Source organism: Leptodactylus fuscus, chromosome 7, assembly GCF_031893055.1.
Source record: "Leptodactylus fuscus isolate aLepFus1 chromosome 7, aLepFus1.hap2, whole genome shotgun sequence".
NCBI lineage: Eukaryota > Metazoa > Chordata > Amphibia > Anura > Leptodactylidae > Leptodactylus > Leptodactylus fuscus.
In genome coordinates this window covers 143,444,599-143,460,741 of record NC_134271.1, presented here as the reverse complement: position 1 = coordinate 143,460,741, position 16,143 = coordinate 143,444,599, and the positions used below count along the sequence as shown (strand labels likewise).

General features: G+C 42.3%; 1 protein-coding gene across 1 annotated transcript in view; it reads right to left on the bottom strand.

The window, feature by feature from the left end:
• Positions 1-16,143, bottom strand: part of KIRREL1 (kirre like nephrin family adhesion molecule 1) — a 204,499-nt gene that overhangs the window by 32,855 nt on the left and 155,501 nt on the right. The window contains exon 2 of the mRNA XM_075283208.1: positions 2,935-3,081. Coding sequence (XP_075139309.1) covers positions 2,935-3,081 — 147 coding nt within the window. The remainder of the gene's footprint in view (positions 1-2,934; positions 3,082-16,143) is intronic.

The window sequence follows — 16,143 nt, the reverse complement described above, 5'->3', positions numbered from 1 at the left end:
CAGGGCAGGTCCAGCCCAGTAAAAGTCTTCCCCCGGTTTACATGGGCGATACCTATATTAATGGGACCATTGTGTCACATATTTTACGTTTCTCCAAAACGACCCGATGTCAGGGTGACGCCTTCAATACTTTCATGTGGGAAAGATCTTAAATATGGAGAGCAGGGTGTGAGAATATCTAACCCCCCGGCCTACAGATGCGCCCACACGGGGCCAAGCAACATAAAAGGGCAAAGACTGGCGTAACAATGTGGCTCTACCTGTTTGCTGACGAGTTTCAGTCTGCTACATATCATGACTATGAGCTCATGTATATCTTCCCGTGTAGGCGAATTTCCTGTGGTTGTGTTTTTGGAAATGACGCATAGGTGACACGAGATAAAATAAGATGATCCGTCTGCCATTGCACGATTTGCCCCTCATAACTCTGATAAGATTATCCTGGCTAATTTCAATTGGGGTCTATGGTGTCGGACAGGCTGGTCCCCTGCAGTAGTCCAGGCCCCATGAGATTTTTTGCAAATTATTATAAGGAGTAATACGCACCAATATCTTGCCAATCCATGCTGACACTTTCCAGGAACCCCGGAAGTCTCCAGGGATGGGATCCATCATGACATGTGACTGCTAAGGTTGAGTGATCGGGATAGGAAAAGATCGGATCCCGATCGACGATCGAGCAAATTTCACGATCGGGATTGGCTTGAAAAATGATCGGAAATCGGATTTTAAAATCGATTCTGAAATCTCAAGATCGGCTCAGTCTTACTGTATATATAATATACAATTAGGGTTGAGCGATCGGGAGAGATCAGAACCCGATCGGCGATTGAGCAAATTTCACGATCAGGATCGGCTGGAAAAATGATTGGAAATCAGATTTTAAAATCGATCCTGAAATCTCAAGATCGGCTCAACCCTACTGTATATATAATATGCAATTAGGGTTGAGCAATCGGGAAAGATCGGATCCCGATCGACGATCGAGCAAATTTCACGATCGGGATTGGCTTGAAAAATGATCGGAAATCGGATTTTAAAATCGATTCTGAAATCTCAAGATCGGCTCAATCTTACTGTATATATAATATACAATTAGGGTTGAGCGATCGGGAGAGATCGGAACCCGATCGGCGATTGAGCAAATTTCACGATCAGGATCGGCTGGAAAAATGATTGGAAATTGGATTTTAAAATCGATCCTGAAATCTCAAGATCGGCTCAACCCTACTGTATATATAATATACAATTAGGGTTGAGCGATCGGGAGAGATCAGATCCCGATCGAGCAAATTTCATGATCGGGATCGGCTGGAAAAATGATCTGAAATCGGATTTTAAAATCGATCCTGAAATCTCAAGATCGGCTCAACCCCACTGTATATATAATATACAATTAGGGTTGAGCGATCGGGATCGGGAAAGATCGGATCCCGATCGGTGATCGAGCAAATTTCACGATCGGGATCGGCTGGAAAAATGATCGGAAATCGTATTTTAAAATCGATCCTGAAATCTTAAGATCGGCTCAACCCTAGTGATTGCTGAACTCATCACTGTAGAACGGGGATCGGGGCTGGATAGGTTGGGGATACCAGGGTAGCATCGCCATGGGACTGGCAGGGTATTGCTCTTATTGCTCTTATTTGGGAGAAAATTTTTGGGTCCCTCTCACCATTGCCTCATCCCACTTTTGGGCTATGACTCGCCCCTTTTTAATAAATGTCCTTCCCCTTTTTGGTGAGCAAGCAATGTGCCTACATCCCATTTTTGGTACGTGACTGCCACATAAAGTGCCCATGTCACCTATAAAATTTCAGTTTGTTTGACAACCCTCCAATTTAGCGACTTAAAGGGATTTTCCAGACTAAAGATTGGTGGAAGTTCCACACCTGCCATGCCCACGGACTATCTGTTCACAGCAACTACTGGCATCCGAACATGAGCAGAGAATGACACAGAAAGGAGACAGTGCCATTCTCTGTGTAGTGGCCAGCTTGGGTACTGCAGATTATTAGGTAGGGTATCAATCTTTAGAAAACGCCTCGCAACCAACCAATCTAGTGCAGGCACATGGTAACCAATCAAAACTTATGTTATATTTTACTTGCACTGGTTAGAAAAATCAAACTGCAATCTGATTGGTTGCTGTGGGCCACACCCCTGCTTAACTCTACTGTAATCTTCATACATTCATATCTACGGTGTAGGCCCGTGGTTCACTTTATTCTAAAAGTGAAGCATAATAATGTGAGAACACAATACCTAATATCCATTAATAGACATCTATACAAGAAATAGCAATGTCCTTAAAATGTGTTTTTTCACCCCCAGAAGAGATATGGATAAATATAGTCATCTTAGGCGTCCATTGAGGCCGGACACACGGCAGGGGAGGGTCAGACATGGGTTATACCTAAATGTAACCCAGGCTCTTATCTGGTCTCCCTGTTCGGAGCCTCTCTGCGCTGCAGAGCTCTTGGCATCTATCACTGTGTCAACAGGACGCCAACAAAATGAAGTATTTGGAGCAATTTTGGTTAGTCAGCAGAATCCGGAGCTGTGTGCAGGGCCGGGGGATAAATTGCTGCCTGCGGTTTTGTAGAGCGGCGGGGGCAGAAGAGGCAGTAATTGATGGATGGGGAAGGCTCGGGGATGTACGAGGTATTCGCTAGGGCCTTCTTGACGCCATGTAGCATGTACGTCCTCTAAACAAATCCGCCATTAACCTATTCTTTGCTAGAATTCCTCGTTTTCCGTCCAATTTTTTGAAAAAATTCTGGTCGTCGCTCATTTCCCCCTTTGCCACTTTAAAGTCCGGAAACGTCGGTCGACAAAGCAGGCTGGGTCAAAAGTTTTTGGAAATTTTACAACGGAATATTTTTGAAATTTAAATAAAAGAACAAAATTTTTTTTAAAAAATTTGAGCCTTACTCTTTAGATTCCCCAGTCCGAGCGCCAGTCCGTCTTTGGTCCATTGTACAATCCCCGAGTAATTGAGCACCACGCATGTTAAGACAACTTTTTGCCCGGCTACCACCGTCTGGTCACTGGGTTCCTGGAGGAAACGAGGCTGTAGGGCTGAAATGTGAAAAAGTCAAGAAGGTGATGTCATAACATAGAATAAAATTTGGTCTAAAAAAACATAAAACACACAAAAAAATTGAATTAAATTTGTTTGCTAAGGCCAACGCGCGACTTTTCCTTCACTCTAATCGCAACCCTTAGGCCCCTAGACTCTATATAATTTTGTGTGGCGGATGAAATTCAGCCGCTACATAATAGATGACCAAACCAGAGGCGATCGATCTTACGGCGACCCAGATGTTACCACAAGCTCGAGCGTGTGACCCAGCAATGATACCCGCATCATGAATTAATAAATCCGAAATGTCATGAGATAAGTAACCTAACATCTATGAGTTACAGAGATACAACGCAGGGAGATTAGAGGTACCACAACCCCCCAGTGCTTTGGGTTGACCCTCGTGAACTTCACAATTGCCGTATGACATTCTTATAATCTTCTGGGGAAAAAAAAAAACCCTTTAAGGGGGAGTCTGTCACCAGAAATTGGATGGCATCCCATCCCGCAGATGGATAGGTTAGGGTCGCCTGAATCAAACGGTGTTTTCCCCTTGTGAATAGGAGCCTCCATTGCTGAGATATCAGCCTTTTTATCATATGCAAATGAGCAACGAGGGCGCCGCCATTTTTCCAGAGCTCATTTGCATATTGTAAAATTGGCGATATCTCGGCAACGGAAGCACCGATTCGCAAGGGGAAAGCACCGTTTGATTCGGGTGACCCTACCCTATCTATCTGCGGGGCTGACTTGATATGTTGGGAGCGGGCCACATTCCCTTTAAGTAATAGTATTTCATAGGGGAACAAAGACTGAATGTTGAGTGAGAACATCTTCTAAGCGAAGGCTCCCGAAATGAGGATTTTGATGGGGGAAACAAGGTGCTGCGGCAGCAATCTGCCTGATCTCTTTCATTTCAGGCTCAGGCAGCAGGCAGCCCACAGGGAGTAATTGGCGTTAACTGTAGGGCTAAACGCAGTCACCCCCTCCCCTGTAGGAAACATTCGGGCCGATCAATAGCAGTCATGTTTCCAGAGAGATGCAGCTTGATTCAGTCTCCGAGGTTAAAAAACAGAACGGCTGGCTGCCTGGGGGCTAACAGGTTATCGATTGCACCGTGCGCTACAACGGGTTCCTGGGAGGCCTCTCCGCTGTGGAGGACTTCACCCTGACCGCTCATAGGGAATTTGGGGACACGTGAAAAAAAAAAAATGTAAATTTAACAATTGCATGTTGTTGTTTTTTTGCAAAATGTCTTAATATTATATATCTACATGTACCCATACTTCTACTCAATGAATACTATGCTAGAGCTGCAGTTAAGACTGACACACATGAGCATTATAAAATTAGGTGGGGAACGTGCAATGTTACACAATGGTGTGCAATAAAATATGAGACTTTATCAGTACCCCCCCAGAAGGATCTATATATCAGCTTCCTGGTTAATGAATGTAATGCTAGAGCTGCAGTTAAGACTGACAAAGAAGGGGGGGAATGCACAGTGTTATGCAATGATGTACTTCAGAGGTATTTCCTTATACCTTTGCTCATTCTAATCACCCTGGTTGGTGAATACAATGCTAGAGGTGCAGTTAAGACTGACACACGTGAAGAGCGATATAAAACCAAGCGAGGAAAGGGTAGTGCTGCACAATGATGCAGAATGATGTATGTACCAGTGTCGGTACCTATCTCAGAGGGACCCATACGTCTGCTCAATCTAGACATTCTGGTTAATGAATGTAATGCTAGAGCTGCAGTTAAGACTGGCAAAGAAGAGGAGCCATATAAGCCTAGATGGGGAACGTGCAATGCTTCACAATGATGTGCAATAGTATATGGTCCTTTATCAGTACTTTTCTCAGAGATACTTATACTTCTGTTCATTCTATTTCCCCTGACTAATGAATGCAATGATAGAGCTGCAGTTAAGACTGTCACATGGAGAGCACTATAAAACCAGGTGAGGGTAATTCAGTGATGCACCGTACTATATGTGCCAGTATCACTACCTGTCTCTTAGAGAACCTATACTTTTGCTCATTCTAAGCCTTTTTGTTAATTAATATAATGCTAGAATTGAAGTTAAGACTGACACAGATCAAGAGCAATATAAGACCAGGTGAGGAGCGCACAGCGCTGCACAATGAATCACAGAGGGACCTATACTTCTGCTCCTTTGAAGCCTTCGGGTTAATGAATATAATGCTAGAACAGCAGTTAAGACTGACAAAGATGAAAACTAATATAAAATTATGGTGAGGAACACGCAATGGTACTTTATCAGTACCCCCTCAGCGGGACCTGTACTTCTGCTCATTGTAAGCCTTCGGGTTGATGAATATAATGCTAGAGCTGCAGTTAAGACTGAGAGAGGAGACAGCTCTGTATTTTTTGCTTTTGTTTTTGGACACATGTTCAGTAGCGTGTCAGACAGGCACCTAATAACCGAGCATAGCCTTGTATAGGCTGCAAATGTTACACGTGCCCCCAGGTATATATTACACCATCGCCCACATTAAACAGAGCAAAAAACCCCAAAAACCTCCCTCCCGATCCCTCCCAGTATAAAGCGCCATTGTTTGGCATTTTGGATTCCGGACGGGTGCAGGTTGTGCCCCTGCCAGAGATCAAACTTGAGAAGTACAATCTTTCAGCCCCGAGAGCTGCTGATACGTTACAGGTCACACTTCTGCCTATGGTTGGCCTTTCTCGACACACACCTGGCATTGAGCGGTGACTACCAGTCATTTCCACCATCGGTGGTCACCCTGACCCACGACTGGTGTTGTATTCAAGGACCAAGAATGGGCAGATAACTGCCAGGAACGACCGCCCCCTTAAGACCATCCTGACACATAGTAGCTTGTACGTCTCTCCCATCTCCGCCTTTAACCTATAGGACAGTTTTATCGTCCGCCGCTTCTCGGAGCGTACAAGTTTAGCAGCACTAAATATATTTTTTTAATTTACAGATCCCGAAAAGTTTAATTTACTAAAAGCATACTTTGAGTGCACCCTTTGCTCCGCTTCCTTACCTATCTCAGTCAATTAAATTAATTGTGGAAAAGAAAAATCACTGACGATATAAAAAAAACCCGCGTACTGCGGAAGCGAGGACTTGGCGTGGAGACTCTGCGCGGTAACCCTTTATGATCACCATCAAAGTTACAGAACCAGGAGGAGCGGCCGAGAGAACAGGAAGGGTTAATGGCCGTAGCCGCAACAATCTGTCACGTCATGTTATCAGGATGGACGTAGAAGGGAGTAGCATTTGTATCTGCGGCGAATATCAAATATTGTTATAGTGTATCTTAAAGGGGACTTTCACCTTGAAGAATCAGAAGATAACATCAACGGAGTTATCAGATGGCATCCCCGCTCAGATTAAAGGGGTCGAATGCAGAGATAACCACCTATATAAATTATACTGCCACACGCCGCCTGCTGATTCATAGGTTCATACCCTGTCCTGACTCCTTTTCCTTTGCCAATTGATTCTGACATTGACCCCTTATTGATTCGATCCTGACCTCGGCCTTGTTCCTGGATGTTGCTCTTGTCTCTTCCAGGACCTGTTGTCCTACTCCTGGCTCTGACCTTTGGCTACTGACGTGACGTCACTCCTGTGTTGTTCTATGGGTAGTTGTGTCCTGACCGATCTCCAGTCAACTTCTGACTATGCTATTGCCCATCTATACCACTGCCACTAATCTGTGACCATCTCTTAGACTCCTGATTGATTCCGATCCTTACCTCGGCCTTGTTCCTGGATATTGCTCTTGTACCTGTTGTCCTACTCCTGGCTCTGACCTTAGACTGCTGACTTGATGTCCATGGGCTATTGAGGCATCTCATAGACTCCTGATTGATTCCAATCCTGACCTCGGCCTTGTCTGATCCTTTTGGTATCTGTAGTCCTCGGGATCTTATTTTGGCAAAGATAACACCTCCTTGCAAGAGTTACAGGTAAACTATGATTGGAAATGAGACCATATACATTAGATTATGGTTGGCCGAAAAGGCAGTGGATCATGTAGATGCCAGGAATGGTCAATTGTGACTGGTCGACATCAAAAGTAGATCAGCCATGCTGGAAATTTTTGGCTGACTGTGGCTAGTGTTTGGCATGATAGTCCAATTTTGGCCAACTTTTAACAACTAAACTGGCCCACTGATCCAGCAGTTCAGCTTTTATGTTGATGGTGGGAACGATTGTACCAACAAACCCATCATCATTTGGACGATAACTTGGCAATCCAAAATCTAAAGGGTGCGTCTAGCCTTAGAGAGTCCACATTACAATAGGTGACTATTAGATCGAGGATGACTGATTCTGATCCTGACCTCGGCCTTGCTCCTGGAGATTAATTTTATCTAATCCTTTTGATTGGTCACCTGGTACCTGTTGTCCTACTCCTGGATATTAGATCTAGGATGACTGATTCTGATCCTGACCTCAGCCTTGCTGCTGAATATTAATTTTATCTAATCCTTTTGGTTGTTCACCTGGTACCTGTTGTCCTACTCCTGGATATTAGATCTAGGATGATTGGTTCTGATCCTGACCTCGGCCTTGCTCTTGGATATTAATTTTATCTAATCCTTTTGATTGTTCACCGGGTACTTGTTGTCCTACTCCTGGCTCTTCACTTTTGTTTCACTCTTAGTGGTGTCATTGTAAAGTATTACTCCATCCCACACGATAAATTAACCCAAACTATATTGGCACACTCTATAGCCACACCACACTGCCACCTAGTGGTCAGATTTCTATGAAAAATGTTCTACAGCCAAATATAGTCATGACAATAAACTAATTTCTTTAGGAAAATGAGCAGCCTAGAATCCGATCCGCCGTCGGCGTGCCTTCTAGTAGGAATTATTATGTGGTTTTAAGGAATCTTTCTCTCTCTCCAACTCCTGAGCCGCAGTGTTATAAAGCCGGGAGCCACAGAGGTAGCTCACAGATAATTTATTGTATTATTATAAAGAACTTTGTGGGGATCGTGCGAGTCAAGGACTAACATGTTTCCACCAGTCTGGAGAACAATGCCATGTTTAGAACAATACTCCATGCCGCACACTGAAGTCAAACGCTTCTTTATACAGACGGGGAGACAGTGTGACCCCCAAATTGTGTTTTCTCCTTGACGGGTTCGAAATCCTTTTGATTTCGGCGGAAACAGATACAATAGATGTTCTAATGGTTTCAAAAGTTCCCAAATATTCCGCAAGTGATTCAAGTGGTGGGCCTATCAGTTATTAGAACAAAGAACGGCTTTATGCCCCCATTGACTAATGCCAGCCCCATGTGGGAGACGGCCAAAGACTTAAAGGGGTTATTCCGTGAATTATTTTCACACAAATATCCCGAAAGGCTTTGTTTTTAGCATGAAAAATTAAGTTTTTATCAATTTTTGCTTCCATGGATCACTATTGACTAGATCTGAGCATGTGCGTCCACCAGCACTCTGCTCATTAGGTGGTCATATACGTTGTTCTACACTTTGAACACCAGGTGGTGCCATACCATGTAAGTAAAGGTTACATCTTTACACTGGATCATGTGTATAATAGCTATGATATTCAATGGTGAGACAACCCCAACAAGTGTGTCCCTCCAAATCCGAAAGAGACATTTGAGCGATTTAAAATGTTTGTGTTGGTGGGGTATATGTTTGTCACAACTTTGGTCTAAAAAAAAATAATTCAAAAATTCAAATACAATTTTGATCTAAAAAAAAAATTCAAAAATTTCACCATCTTACTTGGTTCCTTCCTAACATGATCTGACCGGGGCCAGAAGCTGATTGTGTCGATGAATCAGTCTCCATGTCCGTAACACAGATGCTATGCGTAACATAGGCGTCATGCATATAATTGCTTCTGTACCACACACTTCATTACGTCTCGGCAGATTCTTTTACCAGATTGATTTTGTAGCACATAAAACATTTCTAGGCGAGCGCTGATGTATGGCCCACAAAGCTGATTTTACGGCTCGAGATTGCCAGATTTCACAGTATAAAACTACATGAAGTTACTGCACAGATGGTTTTCTGTTCTGTTTTTTGTACCAGTTTAGTTGTTTTTAATACATTATGCATTTTTAACTTTTGCTGGTTGTTTTAGCTCCACCCCAGTTTTAGACATGTGATCTAACAGCGACCTTCAGCGCTCACACAACGCACTGCTCAGTGATGTCACAGTATAGGGATAATACACACAGTGATGTCACAGTACAGGGATAATACACACAGTGATGTCACAGTACAGAGATAATACACACAGTGATGTCACAGTACAGGGATAATACACACAGTGATGTCACAGTACAGAGATAATACACACAGTGATGTCACAGTACAGAGATAATACACACAGTGATGTCACAGTACAGGATAATACACACAGTGATGTCACAGTACAGGGATAATACACACAGTGATGTCACAGTACAGAGATAATACACACAGTGATGTCACAGTACAGAGATAATACACACAGTGATGTCACAGTACAGGGATACTACACACAGTGATGTCACAGTACAGAGATAATACACACAGTGATGTCACAGTACAGGGATAATACACACAGTGATGTCACAGTACAGGATAATACACACAGTGATGTCACAGTACAGGGATAATACACACAGTGATGTCACAGTACAGGATAATACACACAGTGATGTCACAGTACAGGGATACTACACACAGTGATGTCACAGTACAGAGATAATACACACAGTGATGTCACAGTACAGAGATAATACACACTGTGATGTCACAGTACAGGATAATACACACAGTGATGTCACAGTACAGGGATAATACACACAGTGATGTCACAGTACAGAGATAATACACACAGTGATGTCACAGTACAGGGATACTACACACAGTGATGTCACAGTACAGAGATAATACACACAGTGATGTCACAGTACAGAGATAATACACACAGTGATGTCACAGTACAGGGATACTACACACAGTGATGTCACAGTACAGGATAATACACACAGTGATGTCACAGTACAGGGATAATACACACAGTGATGTCACAGTACAGGATAATACACACAGTGATGTCACAGTACAGGGATACTACACACAGTGATGTCACAGTACAGAGATAATACACACAGTGATGTCACAGTACAGAGATAATACACACAGTGATGTCACAGTACAGGGATAATACACACAGTGATGTCACAGTACAGGATAATACACACAGTGATGTCACAGTACAGGGATAATACACACAGTGATGTGACAGTACAGGGATACTACACACAGTGATGTCACAGTACAGAGATAATACACACAGTGATGTCACAGTACAGAGATAATACACACAGTGATGTCACAGTACAGAGATAATACACACAGTGATGTCACAGTACAGGATAATACACACAGTGATGTCACAGTAAAGAGATAATACACACAGTGATGTCACAGTACAGGATAATACACACAGTGATGTCACAGTACAGGGATAATACACACAGTGATGTCACAGTACAGGATAATACACACAGTGATGTCACAGTACAGGATAATACACACAGCGATGTCACAGTACAGGGATAATACACACAGCGATGTCACAGTACAGGGATAATACACACAGTGATGTCACAGTACAGGGATAATACACACAGTGATGTCACAGTACAGGATAATACACACAGTGATGTCACAGTACAGGATAATACACACAGTGATGTCACAGTACAGGGATACTACACACAGTGATGTCACAGTACAGAGATAATACACACAGTGATGTCACAGTACAGAGATAATACACACTGTGATGTCACAGTACAGAGATAATACACACAGTGATGTCACAGTACAGGGATAATACACACAGTGATGTCACAGTACAGGGATAATACACACAGTGATGTCACAGTACAGGATAATACACACAGTGATGTCCCAGTACAGGGATAATACACACAGTGATGTCAAAGTACAGGGATAATACACACAGTGATGTCACAGTACAGGGATAATACACACAGTGATGTCACAGTACAGAGATAATACACACAGTGATGTCACAGTACAGAGATAATACACACAGTGATGTCACAGTACAGGATAATACACACAGTGATGTCACAGTACAGGATAATACACACAGTGATGTCACAGTACAGAGATAATACACACAGTGATGTCACAGTACAGAGATAATACACACAGTGATGTCACAGTACAGAGATAATACACACAGTGATGTCACAGTACAGGATAATACACACAGTGATGTCACAGTACAGGATAATACACACAGTGATGTCACAGTACAGGGATACTACACACAGTGATGTCACAGTACAGGATAATACACACAGTGATGTCACAGTACAGGATAATACACACAGTGATGTCACAGTACAGGGATACTACACACAGTGATGTCACAGTACAGAGATAATACACACAGTGATGTTACAGTACAGAGATAATACACACAGTGATGTCACAGTACAGGATAATACACACAGTGATGTCACAGTACAGGATAATACACACAGTGATGTCACAGTACAGGGATACTACACACAGTGATGTCACAGTACAGAGATAATGCACACAGTGATGTCACAGTACAGAGATAATACACACAGTGATGTCACAGTACAGGATAATACACACAGTGATGTCACAGTACAGGATAATACACACAGTGATGTCACAGTACAGAGATAATACACACAGTGATGTCACAGTACAGAGATAATACACACAGTGATGTCACAGTACAGGATAATACACACAGTGATGTCACAGTACAGGATAATACACACAGTGATGTCACAGTACAGGGATACTACACACAGTGATGTCACAGTACAGGATAATACACACAGTGATGTCACAGTACAGGATAATACACACAGTGATGTCACAGTACAGGGATACTACACACAGTGATGTCACAGTACAGAGATAATACACACAGTAATGTTACAGTACAGAGATAATACACACTGTGATGTCACAGTACAGAGATAATACACACAGTGATGTCACAGTACAGGGATAATACACACAGTGATGTCACAGTACAGGGATACTACACACAGTGATGTCACAGTACAGAGATAATACACACAGTGATGTCACAGTACAGGATAATACACACAGTGATGTCACAGTACAGGATAATACACACAGTGATGTCACAGTACAGGATAATACACACAGTGATGTCACAGTACAGGGATAATACACACAGTGATGTCACAGTACAGGATAATACACACAGTGATGTCACAGTACAGGGATACTACACACAGTGATGTCACAGTACAGGGATACTACACACAGTGATGTCACAGTACAGGGATACTACACACAGTGATGTCACAGTACAGAGATAATACACACAGTGATGTCACAGTACAGAGATAATACACACAGTGATGTCACAGTACAGGATAATACACACAGTGATGTCACAGTACAGGATAATACACACAGTGATGTCACAGTACAGGATAATACACAAAGTGATGTCACAGTACAGAGATAATACACACAGTGATGTCACAGTACAGGATAATACACACAGTGATGTCACAGTACAGGGATAATACACACAGTGATGTCACAGTACAGGGATAATACACACAGTGATGTCACAGTACAGGATAATACACACAGTGATGTCACAGTACAGAGATAATACACACAGTGATGTCACAGTACAGGATAATACACACAGTGATGTTACAGTACAGGATAATACACACAGTGATGTCACAGTACAGGGATACTACACACAGTGATGTCACAGTACAGAGATAATACACACAGTGATGTCACAGTACAGAGATAATACACACTGTGATGTCACAGTACAGAGATAATACACACAGTGATGTCACAGTACAGGGATAATACACACAGTGATGTCACAGTACAGGGATACTACACACAGTGATGTCACAGTACAGAGATAATACACACAGTGATGTCACAGTACAGGATAATACACACAGTGATGTCACAGTACAGGGATAATACACACAGTGATGTCACAGTACAGGGATAATACACACAGTGATGTCACAGTACAGGATAATACACACAGTGATGTCACAGTACAGGATAATACACACAGTGATGTCACAGTACAGAGATAATACACACAGTGATGTCACAGTACAGGGATACTACACACAGTGATGTCACAGTACAGAGATAATACACACAGTGATGTCACAGTACAGAGATAATACACACAGTGATGTCACAGTACAGAGATAATACACACAGTGATGTCACAGTACAGGGATAATACACACAGTGATGTCACAGTACAGGGATAATACACACAGTGATGTCACAGTACAGGATAATACACACAGTGATGTCACAGTACAGGATAATACACACAGTGATGTCACAGTACAGGGATACTACACACAGTGATGTCACAGTACAGAGATAATACACACAGTGATGTCACAGTACAGGATAATACACACAGTGATGTCACAGTACAGGATAATACACACAGTGATGTCACAGTACAGGGATAATACACACAGTGATGTCACAGTACAGAGATAATACACACAGTGATGTCACAGTACAGGGATACTACACACAGTGATGTCACAGTACAGAGATAATACACACAGTGATGTCACAGTACAGAGATAATACACACAGTGATGTCACAGTACAGGGATACTACACACAGTGATGTCACAGTACAGGGATAATACACACAGTGATGTCACAGTACAGGGATACTACACACAGTGATGTCACAGTACAGAGATAATACACACAGTGATGTCACAGTACAGAGATAATACACACAGTGATGTCACAGTACAGGATAATACACACAGTGATGTCACAGTACAGGATAATACACACAGTGATGTCACAGTACAGGATAATACACAAAGTGATGTCACAGTACAGAGATAATACACACAGTGATGTCACAGTACAGGATAATACACACAGTGATGTCACAGTACAGGGATAATACACACAGTGATGTCACAGTACAGGGATAATACACACAGTGATGTCACAGTACAGGATAATACACACAGTGATGTCACAGTACAGAGATAATACACACAGTGATGTCACAGTACAGGATAATACACACAGTGATGTTACAGTACAGGATAATACACACAGTGATGTCACAGTACAGGGATACTACACACAGTGATGTCACAGTACAGAGATAATACACACAGTGATGTCACAGTACAGAGATAATACACACTGTGATGTCACAGTACAGAGATAATACACACAGTGATGTCACAGTACAGGGATAATACACACAGTGATGTCACAGTACAGGGATACTACACACAGTGATGTCACAGTACAGAGATAATACACACAGTGATGTCACAGTACAGGATAATACACACAGTGATGTCACAGTACAGGGATAATACACACAGTGATGTCACAGTACAGGGATACTACACACAGTGATGTCACAGTACAGAGATAATACACACAGTGATGTCACAGTACAGGATAATACACACAGTGATGTCACAGTACAGGATAATACACACAGTGATGTCACAGTACAGGGATAATACACACAGTGATGTCACAGTACAGGGATACTACACACAGTGATGTCACAGTACAGAGATAATACACACAGTGATGTCACAGTACAGGATAATACACACAGTGATGTCACAGTACAGGATAATACACACAGTGATGTCACAGTACAGGGATACTACACACAGTGATGTCACAGTACAGAGATAATACACACAGTGATGTCACAGTACAGGATAATACACACAGTGATGTCACAGTACAGGATAATACACACAGTGATGTCACAGTACAGGGATAATACACACAGTGATGTCACAGTACAGAGATAATACACACAGTGATGTCACAGTACAGGATAATACACACAGTGATGTCACAGTACAGGATAATACACACAGTGATGTCACAGTACAGAGATAATACACACAGTGATGTCACAGTACAGAGATAATACACACAGTGATGTCACAGTACAGAGATAATACACACAGTGATGTCACAGTACAGGATAATACACACAGTGATGTCACAGTAAAGAGATAATACACACAGTGATGTCACAGTACAGGATAATACACACAGTGATGTCACAGTACAGGGATAATACACACAGTGATGTCACAGTACAGGATAATACACACAGTGATGTCACAGTACAGAGATAATACACACAGTGATGTCACAGTACAGGGATACTACACACAGTGATGTCACAGTACAGAGATAATACACACAGTGATGTCACAGTACAGAGATAATACACACAGTGATGTCACAGTACAGGGATACTACACACAGTGATGTCACAGTACAGGGATACTACACACAGTGATGTCACAGTACAGGATAATACACACAGTGATGTCACAGTACAGAGATAATACACACAGTGATGTCACAGTACAGGATAATATACACAGTGATGTCACAGTACAGGGATAATACACACAGTGATGTCACAGTACAGGATAATACACACAGTGATGTCACAGTACAGGATAATACACACAGTGATGTCACAGTACAGGGATAATACACACAGTGATGTCACAGTACAGGGATAATACACACAGTGATGTCACAGTACAGAGATAATACACACAGTGATGTCACAGTACAGAGATAATACACACAGTGATGTCACAGTACAGAGATAATACACACAGTGATGTCACAGTACAGAGATAATACACACAGTGATGTCACAGTACAGAGATAATACACACAGTGATGTCACAGTACAGAGATAATACACACAGTGATGTCACAGTACAGAGATAATACACAGTGATGTCACAGTACAGGATAATACACACAGTGATGTCACAGTACAGGGATAATATACACAGTGATGTCACAGTACAGAGATAATAAACAAAGTGATGTCACAGTACAGGGATAATACACACAGTGATGTCACAGTACAGGATAATACACACAGTGATGTCACAGTAC